The sequence below is a fragment of the Branchiostoma lanceolatum genome, chromosome 8 (genome assembly GCF_035083965.1).
Source record: "Branchiostoma lanceolatum isolate klBraLanc5 chromosome 8, klBraLanc5.hap2, whole genome shotgun sequence".
NCBI lineage: Eukaryota > Metazoa > Chordata > Leptocardii > Amphioxiformes > Branchiostomatidae > Branchiostoma > Branchiostoma lanceolatum.
Genome location: NC_089729.1, coordinates 9240144 through 9265299, shown reverse-complemented (window position 1 = coordinate 9265299; position 25156 = coordinate 9240144). Strand labels below are relative to the sequence as shown.

The window sequence follows — 25156 nt, the reverse complement described above, 5'->3', positions numbered from 1 at the left end:
ATGGTAGGGGAGGGGGCGTTTTGACAACGCCAGTAGCGCCACGATAGGCAAGACTGTGCAGACCGAATCAACGCGTAGCTTTTGAGTTGTGTAACCGGTATTCTGACTCTCTCTACTGACACACACGCTACACTATCATGACTATAGACGACAATAGTGCTCTCATCGAAGGCCTACATGTACATGTTTTTGTAGATTGTATACCAATCACTCATGACCTCAATGAAAAGCGGCCTGCAGACCGACTTGCGCCTCTCACTAGTGAACAAATAAGGTTCAAACAAACACACTCAGGGGTGGATATTACACGTTATATGAACGTCACATGCTACCGGAAAAGATTCTATCTGTAGAACAAAACTACAGAGTGACAACGTGACTGATGCAGAAATCACTAACATGACCATGACCGCATTGAAGCGATCATGGCCTTGTACGCGCCGGAACAGGGTACAGAGTTCACTGACGGTCATGTCATGTACTCGTCGATCGAACATTCCTGTTATTGTAGAAACGGACAAGGCTGGCCTTGGAAGCCCTTGTTATCATAGCTTCCATTTTCGTAGTGTGTGGGTGTCACAAAAATCTTGACAAACAGCCCCCACGTTGTACTCTGTGTTAACACGTTATCGCCCGAAGCGGAATGCCAGCAGGTCCCTATTCGGGCAAATCGAATAAATAGTAGCAATTGAATGATTTTCTTCAGGAGCCTAGATCCACGCCACCAAGTCATTAGTATCTTCCGGCCAGCTGATCGTTTTGAACATGATGCAAGATAACGTACAAACATTTTACTCAATAGGTATATGATACCTCGTAGTAGTCAGCCCTGCGGGTTAGCTATAAAGTGAAATAGAGAACTGACACGCCACAAGAGGAACTAACGTTTGTATTGACAGAACCCCCCTCGTTGTTCCCGTTCACAGGAATCCCTTCAGTGCCAAGCTCACTTCTCGGAAGTTTGAACTCGTTTAGCGCGGTGAGTCACCAATACCACCATACTTTCCTTGTGGACGTACGTATGTGACTTTGTTACTCCCGGAAGGAAACATGCCGTTGAGATCAAGCCGTTGACTTTATTCCGAACACTCTGCGGTTCTTCCGTGTGCACACTGCCATTCTGCGGTCACCCAGTGGACGTAAAGCCGCTAAACTAACCGTCCTCAATATGGGCTCCACGGAATGTAAGCCAGGTTTTGGGTATGACCCTACCCTTGGCTGTAGAAAGTGCTCCAGCTGTGACGAGTTGCCGGACGACCCACACTGTGGTGACTGCCGTAAGTTGAACATATCTTTACCGCTTGGACTATCTACCGGTGTGATTGACAGAATATGTAAACGAGCAACAGTAATAACCATTTCACACAGCAGTAACCGTGAGGTACATTGAACCTGAAGTGTACTATAAACACCTCCCCATGTGAAGCATGTCTTACTTTAAGTCACATTGCATGTGTACGCACTTCTGAACATGTGCTTAGCGCCTAAGCTTGTAGCTAATATTGTATTGATTGGCAAATAACTTCTTAAATCGTTGATGGCGGTAGAAAATATGATAGGGCCATGGACGTATCATGTATGTCAGAGAAAGCAGGCGTCATGTGTTATGTCCTCCCAGTAGAATAGTACTTAGTATTCCCCATTTTCATACCCCCCCCCCCCCATGATTGTTCATGGACCGCCCCTCATCACATGGGGTTCAAGGGTAGACTTCCCCACGGCGCCTTATCTCCAAGCAGATGTAGGGAGAGATTACCGCAACATTTTCCGACTGCACCTTTCGCTCAGCAAGTACTTTTAAGGAAAACGGTACGATTTTCCCTCCCAGCATCTGCTTGAAAAATGTTACAAGGGGGCGGCAGATCCAAATAACGTGCTCGCCTTCCGTTGCCCGAACTCCCGTTTGAAGACGTCATAACGCGAAAATACAAGAGGAAGTCCTTCTTTCAGGGGTATTCATGGAGATACAGCGCATTTGAAAAGAACAAAGTTGCAGGGGCAAGTCAAGCATATGAAAACCACGTCACAGCACGCTAATGTTACGTAGTATCGCACAAGCGACAAGGTTGCTTCGCTACCAGCCCTTAATTCGTTCGTAAAAAGTAAACACCTTGGCTACGTGGGAAGTCAATGACGTCCATACTAGGGCAAAGCTCGATAAAGCCACGTTCTCTCATTTTCAAAGCACACTACTAAAGCGAGCATGAAAGTCCGACTTATTATCTCATTTTGAGTATTTTTTAATCATTAAACAAGAACAGAAAACACTTTCTAGAACACACATTTTTGCCAAAGCACCTCATGCTCAGTCTCCTGAATGAAATGAAACGTGGCGCACATCCCTGAACTGATCTTGAGAGTATAATCTTATGGATAATGGTGCAATGCGGCAGCTGCAGAGCCACGGCTCGAGCTTTCACCCGAGCGCTAGCACGCCAGGTTAACGCCACTAGTCTTCTCGACAAGTGTATTGGGTCCTTTAGATGTAGAGGTTTGGCGCTTGATGCTAACATCTGAAGTCGGCTCTACGTTGCTATTCGAAATGTTGGATGGAATACCATATTTCCGAGTTGGTGCCAACTCTGTGATGGAACAATTTCATGCATAGCGTACTTTGAAAGGCAGCTGTAGTTTGAGAGAATGTCGCAAGGGGCTCCCCGTACCGACTTACTTTTCAAAGCTATCTGCTACCTCACCTGCAACCGTCTTGTTCTTGTGTTTTCAGCGGTACCAACAACACTTGTTCCAGATACTACATCAGGTACACACATCAAATCCTATGTGGGGTGGGTAGTTCTGTGACAAGACTCCTGCATCTTCGAATAAGTTTTATTTTTCTGCAACAGCTTCAGACAACAAGGAGGGCCAAGTTGCCCACTAATACTGTAAACTAAAACCACTATACACTGCTCTCTCTTTAAACATTCTTTATGTGAATGTTCCTGTCTTTGAAAATGATATACTGTAATAATGTGCAATATAGTCAAGAAGTAACTTCCCCTCCCACAAGTCTTGAATTAACAACACATGAAAAGTAAAATATTTCATAACAGATATCTAGCCTCCATAGCAGGCTCTCTGGGCCTTTTTTCTGGCTTATAATACACTTTTTGCGGATGACTTCTTTCTGTACTGGATTGTTTGTGCAGCCAGCCTGTAACTTTAACCGTTAATTACGTTACACAAAAGACCCAGTAAAAAAGAAGTCATCAGCAAAAAGCGTATTATAAGCCAAAAAAAGCCCAGAGAGCCTGCTATGGAGGCTGCCATCACACTTTGCATGATTTAGCTACTCTCTCCATGTGATGTCTGAGTGGTGGGATATACATCCAGAATAAAAGTAAAGAATGTGTGGACTCAGATGATGACATGCCACCTTATTTTTCCTACTCCAGTCAGTACAATTACATCATCCATTGCAGAGGTCAATCAAAGGGAAGACTCATCGATTCCACTGTTTGAGTGGCAGCTGATCGTGATCGGACTTGCCTGTGGTGTAGTCCTGGTGCTTGCCATTGCAGTATTCATACGCTACACCAGGGGGCGCGACAAGACTCCACGGGCCATGGAGCACGGCATCTCTGTTGGTAAGTCTCTTTACTCGGCCTAAAACCTTCATTCTATGCAGAGAGTTATTTGCAGCTTCATCTTTCCAGCAACATTTGCTTATTCTTATGACTCAATAAACTGTCGACTCCTGGGGCTGACATTTGTGCACAAATGCAAGATGGCTCTCTTTCTTTCCTTCATATTCCAGGCTTCTAGCAAGTGTAAGCAACAACTTTAGATTTGCTAAAAAAAGGCAGGACTTTGAAACAGTAAATCCTCAACTGCCTTCTTTCTCCCATTACTTCAAAGGAATGATGCATCTCCCTTTCAAGTACCAAACCTGTAAAGGTGTCTGACATGTAGCCAATAGGCTGACAGTAACATTGTGTGAATGTTTCATGTGTTCTGTAATGTGTAATGTGCAATGCACAATATCAGTAGCCTGTAGTCCACATGTATTGTGATGTTGCAATCTAGTAAACTGGGTGCCCTGAAAAAGTGGCAGCAATTGTAGGAGTCCCGGAAGTAATCAGATGGCACCCAGGCTACCAAATAAGGTCAAAGTCACATGAATAAACTCCTTATTCCTTACATTTAGACTCCCTGACAGGAGAGACTATGGCTGTAGAGGAGTCGTCTGCCTACACGTCCAGCGAGATGAGCTCCAGTGGAAGCAGCATGGCCGAGACCAGCTCTATACTGCGAGAGACCGTCATCTGATGACAGAACTCACCAAGGCTGTCTCAAGCTTTAAATTTTTTTCGTCCCACTCATTGTTAGAGATACAATGTTTGATTTTTGTGTCATTCAAAGCCTACAAAAATGCATTTTTAATCAATTTTATGTCATGAAGTTCCCATTTCTGGGACAGACAGGGTGAACTTTTGTTCTGTCCCAACAAGCAAATTTTCCATCCTGGGACAGAGGGACGGGTCCTGAAGACAGCCCTGGAACTCACAAACACTCTTTACAGTTTGGCCGCTATCTGCACCACTGCGTACAATGTGGGACTATACATGCATTGCTATTGATTAAAAAATGAGAAGAAAAACTAGAGCTTGTACAACGGCTAGAGCTTGTACAACGGCTACTTTAATTTGCAAGTGCTCATCAATGCAAGGTATCTATTATTTTTAAGGACATAAATCAAAACCTGTGCGTCTATAAAAAGAAGAAAAAAATTATGGAAAATATATTATAGAAAATGATCAGATTCATGTTCAAGGAAGCTGGACTTTCTGCAAGGCAGTTCTTTCATACAATGTTATCTTCCAAGACATGAGTCCATGAAGAAGTTATATTTTTTCTGCACAAGACACAAGTGGATACCTCAATGTGATAGTCACCATAGGAACCATAACAGCTGAGGTAAACTGGATGGAAAACTTTACTATGCTGCAACAAAGAGATCAGTATCAAGCACAATGTACTTGTCATTGGAATGGAGTGTATAACATCGAAACCAGCTGCATTACTGTGCTGGACAACATGTAGTATGTATATGGAACAATTAAACTATTGGGGTGAGGCCAATCTTTGTGTTGGAAAAAAGTTTAATATTTGCCAAATGTTGCATTTCATCACATATGAACTTTTATGCAAGCATTATATTCAGTAGTCTTTGCAGAGACTTGCCTTTTCTGTCCTTTTGACCTAGAATTTTTTGACTTGAAAAGTGACTTGACTTCATTGTGTGTTATTAGCTTACTTCTGCAATGGAATTTATTACAATTGTAATGAATGCTTATGTTGTGTAGAAAAAGTTTAGAATATCTTTCATAGTACAAAAACCACATCATGTGTATTCATAGTCTTATGATTACCAAGCTCGATGATTGGAACCGGATATACATGGTAATCATGTTTGAATGAGAAAATCTGAAGATATCTGTGATTTTGAATAACCCAAATATTGTACCACGTGTAACACACAACACTGCTCCACAGTAATTTCACTTTGGCTTCTCTTTAGACAATGGAATAATCTATGGTCAATTTCATAGATTTTGCTCATCATATTATAGTTCTTAGCTATGTTTCAAACTAAAACAACAGCACAGCAAATAAAAAGGAAAAACACCCTTCTTCTATTCTTCCTCTGTCGTTATCAATCGAGGTGAAGCATGAAGTTTTTTCAAGTAGCTAGTGGTCCAAGGTGGCTTTGCCAAGCAAACTCATTACATGTTTCTGCATTGGTAAAATAGTCTAGTTGTTTTTTTCAACGTCTTACCTTACTCCCAGATCAACTACAGATAAAATCATTGCATACTTGCAGAAGGCTGTGCTTCAATTCTGCCAACTGCGGCACTAAAAAAATGCCACATTGCATCATGGGATTACGCATGCGCTGAACCAGCAAGCAGCCAGTGCAGTGCATGGTGGGATACATCCACTTTACTTGTTTTTGGCTATCTTATTCCTGAGGCTCAGCAGGTCAAAGATCACGTTGCGGTTCAGGACAGAGTTAGCAGACAGGAGGCTGCCAAACAGGGCACCGGCCAGCCCGCAGCAGAAGATGTCTTGGCCTGAAAAATAGCAACAATCTTGTCTACAGTCTAAATTAAAAGGAAAAGGTAGTGCCATAGCCGTTTTGAGGCTGTAGGGGTAGTGGGTTGTTATCCACTGTGTCTAAGGCATGGTATTGGAGGGCAGAGCCCATCCCTCTCTGTCCAACTGAAGTAGGGTACCCATTTTTACACCTGGGTGGAGTGGGTCGCGTAAAGTGCCTTACCCAAGGGCCTCACCCTTCGTGTTTGGGGCCAAACACCATAACCACACCAACAAGGAGTCTACAGTCTGTGCAACACAAAACACCCATTATCCAGGCCTTCAAGGGGTCCCTCTCCACACAATTAGTGGCAGAACATCTATTGGCCCATAATCCTCATTCACAAAGAAAACTAGTCAGTCACATAGAAGCTGGCAAGCCCATCACAACCTACCACTCCCTGAATAATTGAATTTTTTTAAAGAATGGAATGATCAATAACACTTAGTTGGGGACAAACAATTAAAAAACCTTCTCCCTGTTGCCTAATCCAGTAACCATTACAAAGTTGGTGCCAAACAGCTACCTTAGTATGGAGAGGGTTAAAGAGAAGGTCCAAGCCAAAAGATCACATTCCTTTGTTAAAAACAATGTGGTATCCAGTGCCTTACCAGTGAGGTACAGGTTGGGGATGGGTGTCTGGGCGTGCAGCTGGGTGGCCGTCTCTGCTGTGAAGCGAGCCATGTTGTGGTCGATGCCGTAGATCTCCCCTCGGGGGGCCCCGATGTAGTACTTGTTGGTGACAGGAGTTCCCATCTCGAAGTACTCCACCTGGGAGGAGGAGAAAAAAAAGACTCTCAAATCACTGCCTACATTTTTACAGGCACAAGGTGCATCTTTGTTCGTTCAGACCCTTGTAGTGTTTCCTTACTGTTTCTGAGCAGGGTACATTTTTACAGGGAGGTGCTACCTGTAGCCCTTCCCCTTTAACATGCTTGAGGACCCCTAATTTTACGTCCCTTCCAAGACGGGTGCAGCCCCAACCGAAATGTCCTACCCAGGTTTGACCCGGGGTCTCCAACTAATTTGAACTAGCAACTAATAAACAACAGTGAGGCTGCTACCAGTTGAGCTGTCACAGCCTATACAATACTTGAAAGGTTGTGAACTGCAGTTTTACTTAAAACCATTGGGGGGAGCCTGACACCAACCCTGTCCTGAATCTGTGGGTAGAGTCACAATCTATACAGTACACTGTACTTGAAAGGTTGTGAACTGCAGTTCTACTTCAAACCATTAGGGAAGCCTGACACCAACCCTGTCCTTGATCTGTGGGTAGAGCCTGCAGGTCTGGTCCCAGATCCTGGCAGCCACGGCCATCTTCAGGTCCTTGTACTCCTCGCCTCGCTTCATCACGCGCTCGTCCTCCCACTTCTCAAACCACTCGTACGGGCACAGCGTGATGATGGTGCAGGTGGACTTGCCTGGAGGGAAGACAGCGCATTCAGAAGTTGTTCAGTGTGATATAGCCAGCCACCATCTCTTACTCACCAAGCTGGTGTGCTATGGTGAAGGGCTTTTCAGAACTTGTCTTGGATTTGTCTTGGAGCTAATGTTTACTTCTCTGAATCGACAAGAGGGTTTTACTCACTGAATTTCACGTTGAGCAGTGTATCACTACCGACCGGTGTTCCAGGTGAACTATCTATGTTTCTTAACCATAATCTGCATCATTTTTGACTCCTTATAAAAGTTATTTCATGAACAATTGCATCTGATACATTCTGGTTGCCAAGACATATCTTTTATAAATCTGTTCCATGAATCCTTCATTTACAAAGAAATGTCTTGGGAACACAAATTTGCCATGAACTATGATGTTTGCACGGCCTGGTTACCTGGGTATCTCTGCTCGTGGGTGGGGTCCTTGGATGATGGGAAGGAAATGAAGAGGAGAGGAACATCAGCCTTCCCAGCATCCTCTGCGTTCCTACTAATATACTCCTCAAAGCCTGCATCAAGGTCATTCTCTGTTCAGAAAATAGAGAGTCAAACAAAATTCAGATTTTCATCAGTAACATGTGTGTGCATAAAACAGTTCCAACTGCACTGATATGAATGACATGTTGCCCAAAATAGTTTATTGTACATGCAGTTGTACAGACTCATGAAACAGGCTCTATTTCAATGAATGAATGAATAAATGAATGAATGGATGAATGAATGAATGAATGAATGAATGAAAGAATGGTTGTGAGAGTACATTGAAGCCTACTGGCTGAATTATATCCTGAGACATGGGTTGTCGCATGGTAACATAACGGTAAAGGCCTAAGACATCCCCTGATACCCCATGTTTGACAGCAGAACCACTCACCGGTGAATGCCCAGCAGTTCTGTGCCTTGAGGCCCAGCTCCTCCTTAGTCCCACGGAGGCCCACAAACAGACTCACCGCACCCACTCCATGGCGAACCCTGCTCAGCACACTATCCAGACCTTTGACACAGACAGTTACAGTTACATCTTGGCGGTTAAACAGTGTCAGCATAACAGTGTCAGGTATTTTCTGGTAGTTTTAGTACAGCCTGTAAGATTTACCTACAGTGCATATTACACACTCATATACATGTACATGTACTTACATATTCATTGAAATGAATGTTCATGACAAAACTATAGGCCAATGTTTTCCTTCTTAAATGGTATATGTTTCATATCTTTTCGTATTCAGAATAGTTGGTTCTTTACCATGTTTCAGGGCAACTTCCTTTGGCAGCAGTGACTGGTACGTGTTGTACAGGCCAGCATCAGAGATGACCATTGGTGCATGGATGTCGATGTCTCCACTGGACTTGTGGACACGCACACCTACACAAAAAATTCATAAATCACCTTAACAGAAATGTATCTTCTTCACATGACTAACTATACCAAAACAACATGCATACCTACATCACAGCCTTCTATAAAAAGAATTTAAAAAAAATTAAGGTAGTACAGAAGGGTTGCTGAGATATACCTTACTTAGAAATGACTTTTTTTTTTAAAACATGGTAGATTTTTAGGTCTATACTCATGATTTGCAAATTCCCTCCCCCCCTCCAATAACAAATTCACTTAAAAGGCGGGGAAATGAAACATTACATAGTGGATAACAATAAGCTATTATAGTCATCATCATCATCATAGTCGCCGCTTTCATAATGTCTTACAAATAAACAATATTCATACCACATGCAGCACCACTGTCATCAATCAAAATTTGAGTGACAGGTGCCCTGACCAGCACAGCGCCGCCGGCCTTCTCGATGACAGGGATCATGTGGAAGGCGATCTCGCTGGCTCCACCAATGGGGTAATACCCTCCATTGTAGTAGTAGTGGCTGATCAATGTAGCATGCATGGTGAAGGGGGCATCTTTGGGAGGAGTACCTATAGAAGGAGTTACAATCATCATCATTAGTTTACAACCATCATCATTAATTTACAATAAATGTACACAAAGTCATCACTATATGCAGGGACAGGAAAAGTTTAATCAATTTTTCAGGGACCAGTAGTAAACAAGAAGAACACTTTAATCAAGGGTATATTTCTTTCTACATATCCATATCTTTTTAACAAAGAAAAAAAAGAGAAGAGAAAGACAGTCCCCTTACTCGCAACCTCAGTTTGCAAGTTGCACAAATAAGATGACACTTACCGTAGTCACCAAAGCTGTAAGCCAGAACTGCCTTCAGGTCCTGGTTGTCGGTGAGTTCGTCAAGTGTCTGCTTGACTGACTTGCTGGCGTACTTGAAGTAGTTGGTCATGTAGTTCACCAGGCCTGTCTTCACCAGCAGCTTAGCAACCCACTGGGGGAGGGCCCTCAGTCCGACATACCCCATCATGCTCTTCCTTACTTTCTGTGAAAATGACAGGAAACAGAATAGTTAACAGAACACCTACTTTTGTTAACCTTTAGTAAAAAACAACAACTTTAGCATATCAATCTACAACTCGATATTCATGGTTTAAATACATGTATCAAGATGTGCGGTAGTATGCTAAAGGGTAGATTACACTTGTTCCTAGATGGCATGCCATAAGTTGCAATCCAGCAACACATAGAAATGTCCATCTCAAAGATTCCTTTTTACAAACATGTAGAACTGCAATAACTTGTACATGTAGTTAGATGCTATATTCAAGTACAATGTACAAGTCTTTCAATAACACATGGAGCATAAGTGGCTGAATGCTCTTTCTTACTAAATCTGTACATATAGCAGAAAAGCAGAGAAATTACCAAGCAGTGCACCTACTTTAACATTTGCATACTACTGGTAATCCAAATTTTGATATTCAAACTTGTTCACAGATGGCATCGTGCAATAGGCTGACTTATACCCCAGCAACACACAGAAATGTTTGTTTCAAAGCTATCTGTACTTGCTTTTTATACACAGGTAGAACTGCAACAACTTGCACAAGACACGTCTTTCAATAGCATCTGTGGCATGAGTGAATGAACAGCCTTCTGTATCAAGAAGTTATTGCCCTGTAGGTTTATCGAAATCCGCAATGAGGCACATCAGATAGACAGAAAACTATTTAGGACAGTGCACAAAAATATATATGAGGATGTCCAACCTTCAGCAGGAGCAAGAACCCATCAATGGCTTTCTCTTCCTCTGGAAACTTCTCAAGAAGAGCCTTCTTAAAGGCTTCATTTCCTTGGACAATGGGAAATTTCCTAGGCTGTTAGAGAGATACAGGAGACAGTTACAAAACAGCCATCTTACTCATTGCTACTAAAACAAACAAATACAAGAAAAGCTATTCAAAGAAAAGAAGATTACACAACTATGCTTTTCAAAAACTAGAGGAGTTTTCCCAAGCTTTTACATGCATATTTTCAGGCATACAATATTCATATATATGCATATATAGCAGGCATTTGATTCTGAAAGCATACAAACTCAGTCACCATTCTTGGATATCATAACCGTTGTGTGTTGACTGAACAGAATTCCCAGAGTGACATCCCTATGTATTTCTAGCACACAAACATATCCATAGACTTGAGTAGGGTAACATTGATGGGTACACTACATTTTCAGCACCAAGGACACATCATGCAGTTTCTCCCACAAAATTCCAGAAAAAGGAGAACTATGCTTTTTCAAAAACTAGGGTTTTCCCAAGCATATATTCATTCACAAATCTTCAAATACATGGCAGGAATTTGCATGAAATAATATAATTTGTTTAAAAATACAGTCACCACTCTTGGATACTACAACCTTTGTGTGCTGACTGAACAGAACTCCCAGAATGACATCCCTATGTATTTCTACTAATTCTAGCACACAAACATATCCATAGACTAGGGCAAGGACTTCCTTGACCAGGCAGGGTAACATTGATGGGTACACTACATTTTCAGAACCAAGGGCAACGACATCCAGGGTATCATCCAGCTTCTCCCACTGTAGCTGTCCTTCTGTCAGTTGGTCGAACAGGACCTTGTTCATGGTGGACCCACACATCTCACCAATGTAGTGGACACCTGTCAACAGTGTCAAGACAATGTCATACACTTAATTCTCTTCAACCTGCCATCTTTGACAAAAACATGTACAAGTATATGGCAACAAAAACAACACTTGATTTTGTACTGCAGTAAAAACAGTTGCTGACAGACCTTTGCAGAAGACAACATAATACAAATATGATGCTGAAATTATGAAGATAAAAAAAGATGAATGTGAATGTATTGTATCTACCTGGGTTATTCCATTCAAAATGTTGAAGAAACTGCACAGGCAAGACCAATATAGTAATTAGTAAAGAAATGAAGGACTTTTGTGGCCAAAAACAGCTACGAAGATAGCAATTGAAATGAAAAGGAAAGGTTACATTCACAAATTGTTTCTTTCTACCGCCTCAGATTTGAACGGATTAGCAATAGAATTTTGTTGCCATGGCTTTTATCATAAAATTCATCATCGTCATAATGACTTAACTCACCAACATCAAACTCGAATCCCTTCTCGATAAAGGTGTGGCAGCATCCCCCCGCCTGGTCGTGCTGCTCCAGCACCAGCACGCGCTTCCCAGCCTTTGCCATCATGGCGGCCACGCCAAGCCCCCCGATACCGCTGCCGACAACCACGGCGTCCAGGGTCTCCGGGACTTTCTTGATGACGAAACCTGGAGGGTAATGATGGTACAATGTAAATCAACATGGGAAAGTTTGAATTCTTCCCATTTCATCTTCTTCAAGTTCTTACAAATGTACAATTTTAAAGGACAATAGATACCATCAAGCTTTCCAAAGGTATGGAACACACTGCTCACCATTAAAAAAACGGGAATAGGTTTTGTTCGCGTTAACGAACAAAACTCCAACTCAAAAAACAGACATATGATCGTGGGAAATTTTAGCACTTTTTCCTCGTGACTAGCTCACATATGCAGCCTTGGTGCGTGACCCATTAGATAATTTCATGAATTTCATGGCAAATGGGGTGCCATAATAAATTTGTAAAAGGTAATAATAAAGTTGCTTTCAAATGATATTTCAGTATTTCATAACAGAATATAACAGAAACAGCAGAGATGTGATTAATCGAAAGCAAGTTCCCAAACTTTTTGTGTCGGTTAAGCTTAGTTCAGTTGCACAAAAAGTTAAACTTTGGTTTATATAACCTGTGTTTTTGTATGTAACCTGTGTTTGATGTTGTGGATGGATAGGACAGGTGTGTGGACAACCAGGTAAATGTTATCACAACGTACGCACTCAATGTGCATAGAGTATTACACTGAACTGCGCCATTCCAATACTCGGCAATAGAACTTTGGAGTGAACTCTGTACCCACCATTTTTGATGACTCGGTCTCTGGCCGACTGATCCGTGACCAGCGGGGCGGGCGGCCTCCTGCAGTCGGTGGCGAACGGGTTCTTACCGCGAGGCTTTCTGTTCGACGTTACCATGAAGACTACGGCGATCAGTGCCACCGCCAGGACCAACAGGACCGGGTTGGACACGAAGGAGGCGGCGACGTTTGCGAAGAACGCCATGACTAAACGTAAGAACACCTGTCCCGGTGACCTAGCTTTGCAAAGAGGAACGACGCCAGTTGCGCAAAGGGGACGCCCTATGTGCCACTACAAAATATAGGGGCGTATGCATTTTTATAAGAATTAAATCGTTAAAAAAAGTCAAATATTATACATAACATGAATGCAATAGATATTATTGAATATATATACTGTATATTTGAACCTCTACATGACATTTTTATGAGTTTTAAGTGATCGAAAAAACAATAGAATTCATAATTTCAATGGAATGATCTATTGCGCTTTTGACCTGTGGATTACATTGCATGCCGGGATTTTGTGCCAGTGTCCGCCATTTTGTCCCGGCAAAGCCATGGCATCGAGGTTGTTACGGCCACTTTCTGTAAGTTATATCCTTCCAGATCGAATATAATCATTCTTTTCTCTTCACACATGGTAACATGTGCGCATAAAAGTGTTATAAGGCTAATCAGAATACATATCTATTCAGAAGTATTGTGGAAAGGAGCTTATTTTGGTCGCAGATTCGAAGGTCATGAGGCATCAGCCATCACTTTTTCAGTACTTTTGCGTAAGATTTATTTGGAGGGGAGATCATTTTATCGTACAGTGAGTTTATATCGTTTATATTTTTGGGGTAGACATCAGGTAATACCAATATGTAGGCCTTTCCACGTCACAAATATCATGCTGAATCTTTCAGCTGCTTATCAAGTCAGTGGTAATTTTCAAAAATCATCCGACCCAAGTCATGAGCGTTCTGTGTCAAACGTTTGATCCATACTATGTCCCCAAGATTTGATATAACACAATGTTTATAAAGATGACAAAACTATTAGAAGATTGTGAAAGTTACAATTTACAGGATACGTCAGGGATAAATCGTCATTGGGGTCATTTCAGGTCAAGGTAAAGGGTATATATTGATGTAATAAGAGAAGGCATATACGCATGTGTGGCATGTACGTGTATAGATAGTTATGTATGATGACATTTCACCAGGGGCAACAAGTTGCAGTGTTCTCGCCAGGCCTTTTCAGCATAGGGGCCCCCTATGCTGTGATTTGGACCCCCTATGCTGTGATCTTGACCCCTATGCTGTGTTTCAACCAGCATAGGGGTGTTTCTTTCTGGGAAGAAGCTTGTAACCCTCCATAAATCTTATAAAAAGTTCATATTTGGCTTTAGAATGAGGCTGTGACAGAGGAAAAACTTAACTTTACAAAATTTATCCCTCAAAATGCAGGAAATAGTGTCTCATTGGGTTATGAATCATAAAAATTTCCAAGGGAGCATGCCAGACTCTCTACTCTGGTCATGTCTCCGGCCCTTCACGTGTAACTTGCGCCGCGTTAAGTTGTCCTTCTGTACCTGACCCCTATGCTGTGAAAAAATTCTGGTGAGAACACTGAGTTGTATGAGTGTTCTCAACACAGATAATCAAGGAAACAGAGTCATACAGTAAAACTAAAGGAGATATCCATGTCTTAAAAATGTTACTGTCTCTTTCTTCTAACAGCGACGACTGCAGTCGACTCAAGCTGCAGTCAAGGAGGCCCACACTGCCGCCCCGCCGGCTCCCTTGCCTAAGGAGGCTGTTAAGGTAACAGAAGTGTACAGATATGCTTTCAAGGGATATATGCTGTTAGTTATAGCTGGACTTAACTTTCCAGCCTTCAATCATTGTTAAAGAGCCAGTGTCTTAAAAGTCTAAGAATTGTCATAAGCTAGGTATGACATTCAGAAAAATCATATTCATATTGGTGTGATTGTTGTACAATACAGAGAGAATGTAAGTTTGAATTGCAGATTAAGCTTAGGGAAAGTAGTCATATTATATGCTATATTGACTTGCCTTCCAATTGGTGTAGACTACTACTAGAGCGACATACATTAACAGCTTGACAAGTACTATTAGATTAAAAAAACATGCTGTCATGCTGTTCCTTGCTGATTTGTGGTAACTGATAGTAGTGAACTAAACCTCCCTTGTTCCCACAGATCAGTAAGCTGAGTAATGGCATGGTGGTTGCCTCCCTGGAGAACAACTCGCCTGTGTCCAGAGTGGCGCTGTACATCAAGGCCGGCAGTCGCTACGAGACCCTGCAGAACCTGGGGGTTAGCCATGCACTCAGGCTGTCTGCCAACTTAGTAAGGACTGCTTCTCTTACGTATTGTTATTATTTGGTTACAGGTATAAGTTTGGTGGGTTCTTTAACATGCTCGTGGTGTGTCTCTCCTCAAACATCCATTTAACATCCAATCTGAGGGACGTCCTTAGTTGAAGCTAGTTAAGTGACGAAATTTATATGGAGTACTTTTCGCAAGGGCACAACATTGGGGCTTGTCAAGGGTTTAAACCCAGAATCTCTTAATTCTGGACCAAACACTTTTATATCACAGGATGCTTTTGTGTAATATTAAGTTTTCAAGAATCAGCTTCTTCCAGACTGGTATGTCAGACAGATGAGGTTTGAAAGTGCAGTCTCTGTGCTGTTGTAGTTATGTCATTGGATACAAGATGTTTTAGACAAGAGTCGATCACACTGATTTTCTGATGTACTATTCCAGAGCACAAAAGAATTTTCCGCCTTCCGTCTCACCCGAGGTGTAGAAGTGCTGGGAGGCAGCTTAGAGTAAGTTTCCAATCAGACATCATGTTGTTCATCACTTTCTTGTATTTCAGTCTTACTCCATGTGTCTAGATCAACTTACATAGGAATATTTTCAAGTGTTTTATTTGTAATAAGAAGCTCAGGTGCGCACTATAGTGTCATTTGAATGCATCTCTTGTGCTTAGGAATAACAAGTGAAACCAATGTGTGTTTTTTCCATCTAAAGGGCTTCTGGATCAAGAGAACACATGGTGTACAAAGTGGACTGTCTCAGGGATGAAATGTAAGTATAAAGCATCTTAGGTTGTCATGTAACATGCCACAGTCTTTGAAAAATTGACTGATAAACTTAAAGTTATTACTGTTGGTGCTTAGGCCCCCTTTCCATTAGACAGTGCTCGTTGAGCTATAGCGACCAAAATTGGATTTCTTAACCCTCGATTTCATAATTGGAATATGATTGTACGATGTAAAAGTATGATTTAAGAGACAACACAAAGCAGAACACAAGTCGTTCTTTCTCTATGAAACTTGTTGCGCGATCTGTCAAAATTTCAAATCTTTGGTCGCTCAGCAGTCTTAGCCTCTGGTGGAAAGATGGTGTTACCATGTCATGATTATTCCTGCCGATTGTTTCTTGTGTAAAGTTTGATGTGTAGTTTACCCAAGAACATTTGCTGGAAGAATTCCAAATGTGCATTCCATTTCTCTCTGCCCCATCACAGGCAGTCCACCCTGGGCTACCTGGCCAGCATTGTTTCAGCTCCGATCTTCAAACCATGGGAGGTGTCCAGCATTGAAGACAGGATGGCAGTGGAGATGGCCTGTGTTGAGAAGCAACCAGGGATCGGTAAGTTCTCTTCAACTTTGGTCTTGTTAACCAATCAGAGGTTTATGAAGACATTGTTCAATTCTCAGAAATGATCTGTTTACTAATTAGGATGCTTATCATTATCACGAATTGAAAGGTAAAATACATTATGAAGAAATAAACTCTTCTCCAACTCAAAAACTGGACCCACAAGAATTTTTGACCCCCAGAATTGCTTTGTCCTCTTCAGTCACATGTCCAGAGCAATTTAGTCAGACAGCTGAAGAGGACTGAATGATTCATTTGTAAATTCTGGTGAGTCCAATTTTTTAGTTGGAGAACAGTTTGTTTCTTCATAATAGGATACTTGTCATTGTGCAAAATACATGCATGCTCAACAGCCAGTTTTGACTTATTGTGATGTGATATCGTCTGAAGCTCTAATGATGACTTCAATCTAATCTGCAGCTGTGAGTGAAATGGTCCATGCAGCAGCCTACAGGGACTCCCTGGGGAACAGTTTGTATGCACCAGAAGTTATGGTGGGCAAGCACACTCCTGGCATGGTGAGTAGGATGGAATGCAGATCTTATATATGTAATATTTGTCCAAGTATTGTAAACTTTGAAAATACCATTTCTATGTTGATTAAGGTATTCCTTGTATGATCCCTAACTAAGGGCATTCTTTGGTTAGCCATGCTTGGGTCATGCAAAATTCAGCTGTCCTGTTTGTTTCTGAAATGGCTCGCTTTGATCCTTGTTGGTTCTTGGTTCTGTCAAAGCCTGCTCCTACGGCATCACAATCATATGACGATGTACGATGAATCTGATCATGCTACAACCTACAAAGAATGTTCTCCTAGTTGTCCTTTTGGGGTATAGACACAAACCATTATGACATTAACAGTTTGAAAACAAAACATTTCAGCTGACTGAGTTCATGCAGCAGTGCTACACCTCCCAAAGCATGGCACTGGTGGGACTTGGTAAGTCTGTTTTATATTCATCCCAGTACTTCAATGATATGTAAATGTGGAAAAAGAAGCAACAAACTACACTCTCCCAACATCTCTCTTTCCTACCTTGTATTAGAAGTTTGTGCTTCTTTATCTTAATCTATTTTTAATTAAGATTGCAGATATACTGTAAGTCTACTTAGATCCGCGGGGCCTAAAATCCGCGGTTTCGGGCAAATGGAAAATCCGCGGTGGTTCTAAATTCGCGCTGGGCGATGAGTAGAAAAAACAGCAACTGAATACTGCCATCAGAAAATGCTTGTTCAATTTTCAAAAATAAAAAATGTTACGAAGGTCGCTACAAAACTGCTTCAAAATCGTCACAAAATGCGGTCTACGCCGAAATTGTGACGGGGACTTCCCGCCTTGTGATCACGTGAAATCTTGCAGTCAACCAATCAGAGCACAGTTTTTCTGACTCAAACCAATCAGCGCTTAGAACAGCGGTAAACATGAGTAAACAAAGATGGCGGCCCAGCCCGGCCCTGCCGCTAGCGCGCCGTATTTTGAAGTAAAATCACGGCGTAAAATACGAGTCATCTACGCTACGTAAGCAGAATTTTCACGGGAAAAAAATTAAAGGAATAGATTCTCCACCGAATACGACCACAAATGGCGGCAAATGGCGGCAAATCACAGCGTAGGGACTCAAATGCTCGGGTGAAAATCTTCTTTTTCTTTACGTATTTTTGCTCGCTTTCTTGAAAAACAGGTTTTTAATGAGATCAACGTATGTCAGAGGCACCGATATCGATTGTTTGCAAGCATAACAATAGCAAGAAACAAAAGAGTGTGATTGTACAACGGTAGACGGCGTCCCCAAGCCCGTAACAACAATGCAAAGCCCAAATTGTGGCGTGTATCTCGATAATTATTTTCTGATTTCTCGGTAAATTACTACTGTATATGTGTAGCGGTCGGGAGTAGCGACGCCGCTCGGCCAAACTTCTGCGTATCATATGTAATATCACTTGTTTACACGTATGTACTGTGTAAAAGTTTGTCATGTTTTACACAATCGCGTGCATTGTTTATGTGTCGCTTTTCCCTGAAGTCGAGCTCACTCGTAAATGTGGGGAGGGGGGCAAAAGTACGATAAACATATCCGCGGGGAAATTGATTCGCGGCGCAGAGGTCGCCGCGGATTCCGCGGATCTAATTATACCGCGGATCTAAGTAGACTTACAGTACATACCTACACCAAGTGATGGTTACTCAAGCAACTGGATAGAATTTTGAATTCAAAATTTTATATCCAGTTGCTTGAGTAACTGTCATTTAGCATATTTTACTACCTGGACGTGTAACCTTCATCAACATACATACGTACATACCTGAATGGCATTGATTTTACAATTACAATTTACTACACATACAATATATATGTACAAATGGACATGACAAGTACCCACTTATTACATATCTAGTGCCTGGCTCTTTCTCTCTCTCTCTCTCTCTCTCTCTCTCTCTCTCTCTCCAATTTTACGTCTTTTATTCCCCATCATATGGGGGTTGGACGTGCTTGCACATGGATGGGGGAGCCCCAGAACTCCTCAGCAAGTGCAAGTCTTTTTTGTAGCAAGAGTTTTTACGCCTGGATGCCCTTCCTAATGCTTTGCTTGTGTATTACCTGATGGAGGAAAGAGTTCCAGAGTCTTGTTGTGTCCCACAGGTACTGACCACGACACCCTGGTGCAGCTGGGGGAGGACCTGTTCTCTGTCAGCACCGGCCCACCAGCTGACAAAGCACCAGCCAAGTATGTCGGGGGAGGTGAGCACTGGTGTTTGTTTCTTTTATTGTTTTATTCAGATCTCCATTAGTGTTCAATTTTCAGAGTCTGTTTACATTAAATACAATTAAATCAAATACAATTAAATCAAATACATTGCGTACTCTCTGTTTAGTCAACTGTGACGTTAAAGCTACATTGCTTTGGGAAGAAATTTAATCATCTGACTGCCTACATACAAAGATGGGAAGGCAGAGTTGTCGAAATTGCCTTTCGAAATGTTGGTATGCTGCTGCAGTCAGTATGCATGATGGACACCTGAAAGATGTTGTACCAACATGATTAAACCAATCTCTTGACATTGAGTCTTGTCGTATTGTTTCGATATTAGAATACAATAAGATGTCATGCAGTTCCAACTCTAATTGCTAGGAGGTGCTCAAACACAGTGTAATCTTCCTTTGTGTCCCCAGTTGACTCGAGGACACACATCCCAGGCCCCATCAGCACAGCGGCCATCGTGACGGAAGGGTCGTCCCTGAACAGCACGGACCTGCTGTCCCTCGGGGTGCTGCAGAGACTGCTGGGAGCCGGGCCCTACGTCAAGTGGGGCAGCGACATCGCCTCCTCCCGCCTGAACAGGGGCGTGGCTCAGGCCACACAGATGCCTTTCTCAGTGAGTGGAGATTTGTTCATTTGCACAATTTGTACATTCAGTCCAAACCAGGGCTGTCTGCAAGTACTCATTTTCATTCCTTTCAAGTTTATCAAAAACAATGTTTTTAAGGTGTTCTCGGCTGCATCTTAAGTCTGTTGCACATCAAGATTTAGAACATTTATGTGAACTGTGCCAGCGAAGTTTGGAAACAAACAAGTACCCATTACTATAAGTTGGAACAATGCAGGTAGACCTAAATTCCTGCACAACTCCAATTTTACCAGCACTAATTCATTTCGTGGTATTTCGAGCCCAGAAACTGTTGCTAACTGCCAAATTTAGCAACATGTTATTCTATCTCTAAGATTAATGATGATCTCTAACTTGACATGGCTGTTTTTCTTCCCTGTGATATCCAGACTACATGCTTCAATGCCAACTACACAGACTCTGGGCTTTTTGGACTGCTGGCCACAGCACCGGCTGAGCAGATGGGAACAGTGAGTCAACCTTTTACTAAAAAACTTCAACTGTTCATTCTCACTATAATTCATTACCATTATATAGAAACCTTTTTTTCCCAAGAGCACGGAATAGCAGAAATAATTTGACTATACCGCCGAACAGGAAGAAACCTTGACTGAAATGCCCTTTCCTTCTCCATATCCCACCAACCCTTGTTCATCATGTAATGTCTCAACCGACCAATGGGATGGTCCTGCTTATCCCAATAGTAACCTCGTCAACAGACCTATATGCTGTGCTGTTGTCACTTGTGCTGTGATGACCAATCCTATAGAGAGCAACATTGTCATCAGGATCTATTCTCAACATGTACCTTTCCTGAAATAGCCTTAAGCTGGGCTGTAGAAATCTGTTGGGTTCACACTTTACTTGTTCCCCACAGGTTCTGAAGGCAGCTGTGAGTCAGTATGGAGCCATCACTAAGGGTGATGTTCAGGATGCTGATGTACAGAGGGCCAAGTGAGTAACCATCCTTCAATATAGTATATGTTTCATAATAAAATTATACGTATAGTATCCATCCATAAAAAAATATATGATGAAAAACACCTAGTCTCCACCTGGGCTAAGAAAATAGTTATGGGGGAGCATGAATTCTTCCAGCCTACTTACCCCTCTGGGGAATTATCCTCCCCATTTAGCCATTTTCTCAGCCCATAAAGGAGTCAGGTGGAAACTAAAAATTGGCCATGAATAAATGATAACTATTGATTGCTCTGCTTTGCCTCAAGTTTTAAACTGCTATTGTTTTATGGAGACCAAAGGTCTGAATAAGAAACAAAAGTTTTCAAATTCTAGAACAATAATATCAAAGCTTGTCATGTGATGTCTGACATATCGTTTGTTTGGCCATGTAGGAGCCAGCTGAAGGCTGCTGTGCTGATGTCCATGGAAGACTCGGCTAACGTGCTAGAAGACCTGGCGCTCCAGGCCGTAGAAACGGCAGCTTACGTCAGCCCTGACCAGGTGGCAGCACAGGTGGACTCCATCACCACTGACCAAATAGTCAAGGTGGGCACCTGCAATACCTTATACAGGGACAGGGGGCGTCAGTATCTCAAGCCTATACATGACTGTCTCCTGTCATGTGATAATCAACATCAAGACACATGACAAGAGAACTCCATGACAAGATCTGACTTTACCGGGATTATAAGAAAAAATTGTTCGTCTGGAGCTGCCCATAGTAGAAAACTCTTTTGTTGTGTTTTAAGTGTTTAAATGTTTGTCAAAAAAAATAAGCCCCCGCTCATTTTCCAGATTCACCAGGAGAGCTCATGGAAGATAACTATAAAATTGGTTGTGGAAAAATAGCTTCCACCAGAAATCAAATACCTGAAAGTAACAGAAAAATTACACATAGAATTAAGAGAAAATTATGCACTATTAGCGTTACAAAATGTTATTTCGACATTTCCTCATAGTGGTATTACTAGTATATTAGTGCAAATTTCTTGAACTGGCCTTTGCAAATGAAGAAGCCACACAGCAAAACTGGTCTGTGTGACAGGCTAAATAAAAGTTCTAAACGAGAACTATGTGGCTCCAGATGTTGTATTGAGGGATTATTGCTGTGCGAAACATGACAGTTAGCTGAGGATTGAATCCACTCTACTTTAATTTATATAAGAAATACAATGTATGAATTTGTCATTAAACACTGTGTTGATCTTGTTGCAGGTTGCAAAGCGTGTGTTCAATGGCAAGCCGACGATGGCTTCTCTGGGAGATCTATCCAGCACCCCTCACCTAGACCAACTAGTCTAACCCAAATACATAGAACTGATGGCTATACTCTAGCAGATTGTGTTAAACTGAACATGATATATACCCTTTTCAAAGGCTATTTCTGTACATTAATAGTAGTCCAGACCCAACTGTCATACGTGTACCCTTTAACTATGAAATGTGAACTATATTATGAAATTAAGTTGCATACTTGAATGGCAAAGACTGATCTTAACATACCAGTACCCTTTTTGAAGTACATTTGAATGGAAAACAGGTTAAAAGCGATGATTTTCAGTATTTGTAACACCAGTAATGATTTCTCCCAAAAGATGCTATGTCATTAAAGTGTGTGTTGTATGGTGTAGAATGTAGTTCTGATGTCCAAATTTTAAGAACAGAATGTGATAAACCTCAAAACAAGTACAGGTTGCACTTGAATTTCTCATGTTCAGAATGTTTCAAATAAAGTATTATATCTGAGTCTATAGCTGAGATAGTTTTTTTTTTTACTACCTTATGTATCTTTTAAATTGTTCAATTTCATAGTTTGTTTGTGAATATATAATGCAGACAAAATTCTACAATGAGCATACCTTACCCTATAAAGGAAAAAAAAACAAGAATAGATTGAAAACTGATATTTTAATTTTCCTTCACCTATTGTAACATACAGAGTCATTTGCTACAAACAATACGAGTCTTTCAGAATTCATATCAACTTGGGGGTGAAATAAATATGTACATCTGGGGTGCATGTCCATGAAGTACTCAAGGGCTACATTTTGTATATCTCTCAAAATTTCACAGCTCTAGGTGTCTTACAAATGTAAAATTTGATCTCAATGATGGCAGTATAAATACATCGTACTGCCATCTCACTGTACATCGTTGCATGAACCTAAGCTACAGAGTCAATGGTAGAATTGGCAACATTGTAGAGCCCGAAAAACCCACTTCAGTCTCTAGCTGTCAAACATTACTGAAGGCCTAATTGCATCTGCAAGAAGAACATTGCCAGGTTAGAGATTTCCATAGTCATGGAAAGTCTTTAAGTACTGCTGACCTGGCTCAGAAGACAGTTCAAGACACAACTTGGCCAAGGCAAACTCTAGCCAAATGACATCAAATGTATAGTGGAGAAGAATGTTGCTGTAGGCATTTTATTCTAAATCTTACAAACTATACAGAAGAAGATTCTCATTCTACGAACACTTCCATACAATGATGGCCTTCTCCCCTCCAAAGAACATGTAGAGAAGGTTCTTGACTTCATGCGTGATCTCAAAGCCGAAGCCCTCCCCCACCACAGCATGCCAGGAGGACCCAAACTTTTTATCCATGCTCTCCTTCACCATACGGGCAGCAGTCTGGGGGACAAAGTATACAATGTACACGTCATGGAATATATACAGCTTAGAGTTAGGTGTAGAAGTTACTGTAATCTAGAAGTCTTGACAAGGACATAAAAAACTATGTTTTGTAACTTTGTATGCTTCTACAAATATAAGTAAACCAAATACAGTTAACAAGAAGCACAAATGCCATGGTAACATGTTTTGTTCTGGAACTGTATTCACAGTAACAAAACCTGATTATGTCAAAGGTATAACAGGAGCCCAATACTGAAATATACTATTCACTAACAATTCTGTTCCAGAATACATACTATCCTAGTTTTGCTATGCGCATGTATACACTTGTTGAATCACAAACAAAAGGGCTCCAGAGTGTCAGCATGCATACAGAATAAAGTAACAATGCCAGCTCTACCCAAGGCCAGCTATGAAAGTGAAGTATTCTGACCTCGTTATTTGTAGAAAACTTTTCACAGGCCGTCACACACAACTCCATGGCTTCTGTTCTCATCTCCTCATTCATGTCTGAGTGCTGGAATGAAATAACGAGAAATTAAAATCACATTCTACAAAACTTCTTTGATGCAAAATGGCTGATTGATTAACGTTTTGTTTTCACAAGTACAACACTCACAACTGTTGTGTTTCTTTAATGCAACAATGACAACAAATGTAATCCTTTGTTTACACAAAGGAACAACAAAATATCAATGTCCTTGGTCAAAGTGATTGTATAGTCTATCAAGAAAAAACATTAAATTCTATAGCAAATTGATCATGGCGTTCATTTCTGAATATGACACTATCTATAAAGCAGTTGATGTGGTGATGAATTTACAATGGGAAGATCTCTTCATCAATGGTTGTTGGCTGTTGTAGACGGATGCTTTGAACACATGGCATCACATAATTTGACATAATTTAGCACAACAATCTTTGACACTGTCACATCATTCTATTCATGGTATCAACTGCAACACGTAGTTGCTCCATCAAATCAAATGGTTTCTTAATCCAATTCTTACAAGCATGATTTGAAGCCAGGATACATGTGATGCAAAATCGCAGGACAGACTGCAAAGTAAGTAAGGTACTTTCTGAAGTAAGTCTGATGAGGGGAGGGGTGACCTTCAACTAACTGCTCAGTCCTGCTGGGAAAACTTTAAAGTTATTAACACTCGGATATTTGTCATGAAAGTTGACCTACTAATCAAATATGATCATAGATGTGTGTTACAGTGCATAGAGACAGCTCTACGTGAAGAACCGCCTTACCCTGATGAGCGGATAGCTGTGAAGACGTCTGAAGTCCTGCGCCTCCTCCTTCTTAGGTTCACCTGCTGCTTCAGTCATCTTTTCTCACCACCGCAACCAGAATTCGGCGTAAACACAAGCGGTAAACAAGGCAACAAGCACGGAAAGATCCCCTTCTCTGGATCCTTGAGGATTGTATGACGTTTCTGTGGCGTCAGGACGCGTCTGATTCCTCAGAAGACGTTAGAATCGCGAGAAAACGCCGCCAAGACGTGCAAGTTTCTCACCTGTCTGTTGTTGTGGCGACCACCAAGCTACGGACCCTACCCAGCATGCTCCGCGCCGCGCATGC

The 25156-nt window shown here is 41.6% G+C and overlaps 4 protein-coding genes across 7 annotated transcripts; 2 read left to right on the top strand and 2 right to left on the bottom strand.

The window, feature by feature from the left end:
• Positions 1-661: 661 nt before the first annotated feature.
• LOC136439990 (uncharacterized) lies at positions 662-5633 on the top strand. Of its 4 annotated transcripts, none has more exons than XM_066435717.1 (4): positions 662-1277; positions 2726-2761; positions 3423-3587; positions 4148-5633. In XM_066435717.1, exons 1-4 carry the CDS (start codon positions 1169-1171, stop codon positions 4267-4269), a joined length of 432 nt encoding a protein of 143 aa, XP_066291814.1. In that variant the 5' UTR covers positions 662-1168; the 3' UTR covers positions 4270-5633. The 4 variants fall into 4 exon arrangements, with proteins under 4 accessions (XP_066291814.1, XP_066291813.1, XP_066291816.1 ...); XM_066435716.1 differs by having other exon boundaries at positions 665-1277; positions 3396-3587; XM_066435719.1 differs by lacking the exon at positions 2726-2761 and having other exon boundaries at positions 667-1277.
• Positions 4620-13183, bottom strand: LOC136439985 (all-trans-retinol 13,14-reductase-like). The gene is made up of 12 exons (XM_066435711.1): positions 12903-13183; positions 12051-12233; positions 11459-11589; positions 10671-10778; positions 9742-9943; positions 9270-9470; positions 8787-8906; positions 8415-8534; positions 7936-8067; positions 7355-7521; positions 6709-6868; positions 4620-6074 (listed from the first exon to the last, which is right to left on the bottom strand). The coding sequence occupies exons 1-12, from the start codon at positions 13102-13104 to the stop codon at positions 5944-5946; spliced, it is 1857 nt and encodes a 618-aa protein (XP_066291808.1). The 5' UTR covers positions 13105-13183; the 3' UTR covers positions 4620-5943.
• A 197-nt stretch (positions 13184-13380) lies between these two features.
• Positions 13381-22680, top strand: LOC136439988 (cytochrome b-c1 complex subunit 2, mitochondrial-like). The gene is made up of 14 exons (XM_066435714.1): positions 13381-13489; positions 14627-14710; positions 15109-15258; positions 15679-15743; positions 15949-16005; positions 16448-16572; positions 17002-17099; positions 17464-17521; positions 19224-19322; positions 19755-19957; positions 20359-20439; positions 20847-20923; positions 21322-21475; positions 22145-22680. The coding sequence occupies exons 1-14, from the start codon at positions 13460-13462 to the stop codon at positions 22229-22231; spliced, it is 1368 nt and encodes a 455-aa protein (XP_066291811.1). The 5' UTR covers positions 13381-13459; the 3' UTR covers positions 22232-22680.
• Positions 22681-22818: 138 nt separating this feature from the next.
• LOC136439992 (dynein axonemal light chain 4-like) lies at positions 22819-25118 on the bottom strand. The gene is made up of 3 exons (XM_066435720.1): positions 24826-25118; positions 23999-24082; positions 22819-23562 (listed from the first exon to the last, which is right to left on the bottom strand). Exons 1-3 carry the CDS (start codon positions 24901-24903, stop codon positions 23398-23400), a joined length of 327 nt encoding a protein of 108 aa, XP_066291817.1. The 5' UTR covers positions 24904-25118; the 3' UTR covers positions 22819-23397.
• Between the last annotated feature and the right edge of the window lie 38 nt (positions 25119-25156).

Coding starts and splice junctions, on each gene's coding strand:
- LOC136439988 (XM_066435714.1), top strand. CDS start 13,460: ATGGCATCGAGGTTGTTACGGCCACTTTCT. Junction 16,006..16,447: donor GACTGTCTCAGGGATGAAAT/GTAAGTATAAAG, acceptor GCCCCATCACAG/GCAGTCCACCCTGGGCTACC. Junction 20,924..21,321: donor GCTGATGTACAGAGGGCCAA/GTGAGTAACCAT, acceptor TTGGCCATGTAG/GAGCCAGCTGAAGGCTGCTG.
- LOC136439992 (XM_066435720.1), bottom strand. CDS start 24,903: ATGACTGAAGCAGCAGGTGAACCTAAGAAGGAGGAGGCGCAGGACTTC. Junction 24,083..24,825: donor ACAGCTATCCGCTCATCAGG/GTAAGGCGGTTC, acceptor ATTTCATTCCAG/CACTCAGACATGAATGAGGA. Junction 23,563..23,998: donor AGTTTTCTACAAATAACGAG/GTCAGAATACTT, acceptor TTTGTCCCCCAG/ACTGCTGCCCGTATGGTGAA.
- LOC136439985 (XM_066435711.1), bottom strand. CDS start 13,104: ATGGCGTTCTTCGCAAACGTCGCCGCCTCCTTCGTGTCCAACCCGGTC. Junction 9,471..9,741: donor TTACAGCTTTGGTGACTACG/GTAAGTGTCATC, acceptor CTCCTTCTATAG/GTACTCCTCCCAAAGATGCC. Junction 8,535..8,786: donor GGAAGTTGCCCTGAAACATG/GTAAAGAACCAA, acceptor TCTGTGTCAAAG/GTCTGGATAGTGTGCTGAGC.
- LOC136439990 (XM_066435716.1), top strand. CDS start 1,169: ATGGGCTCCACGGAATGTAAGCCAGGTTTTGGGTATGACCCTACCCTT. Junction 2,762..3,395: donor TGTTCCAGATACTACATCAG/GTACACACATCA, acceptor TTCCTACTCCAG/TCAGTACAATTACATCATCC. Junction 3,588..4,147: donor GGAGCACGGCATCTCTGTTG/GTAAGTCTCTTT, acceptor CCTTACATTTAG/ACTCCCTGACAGGAGAGACT.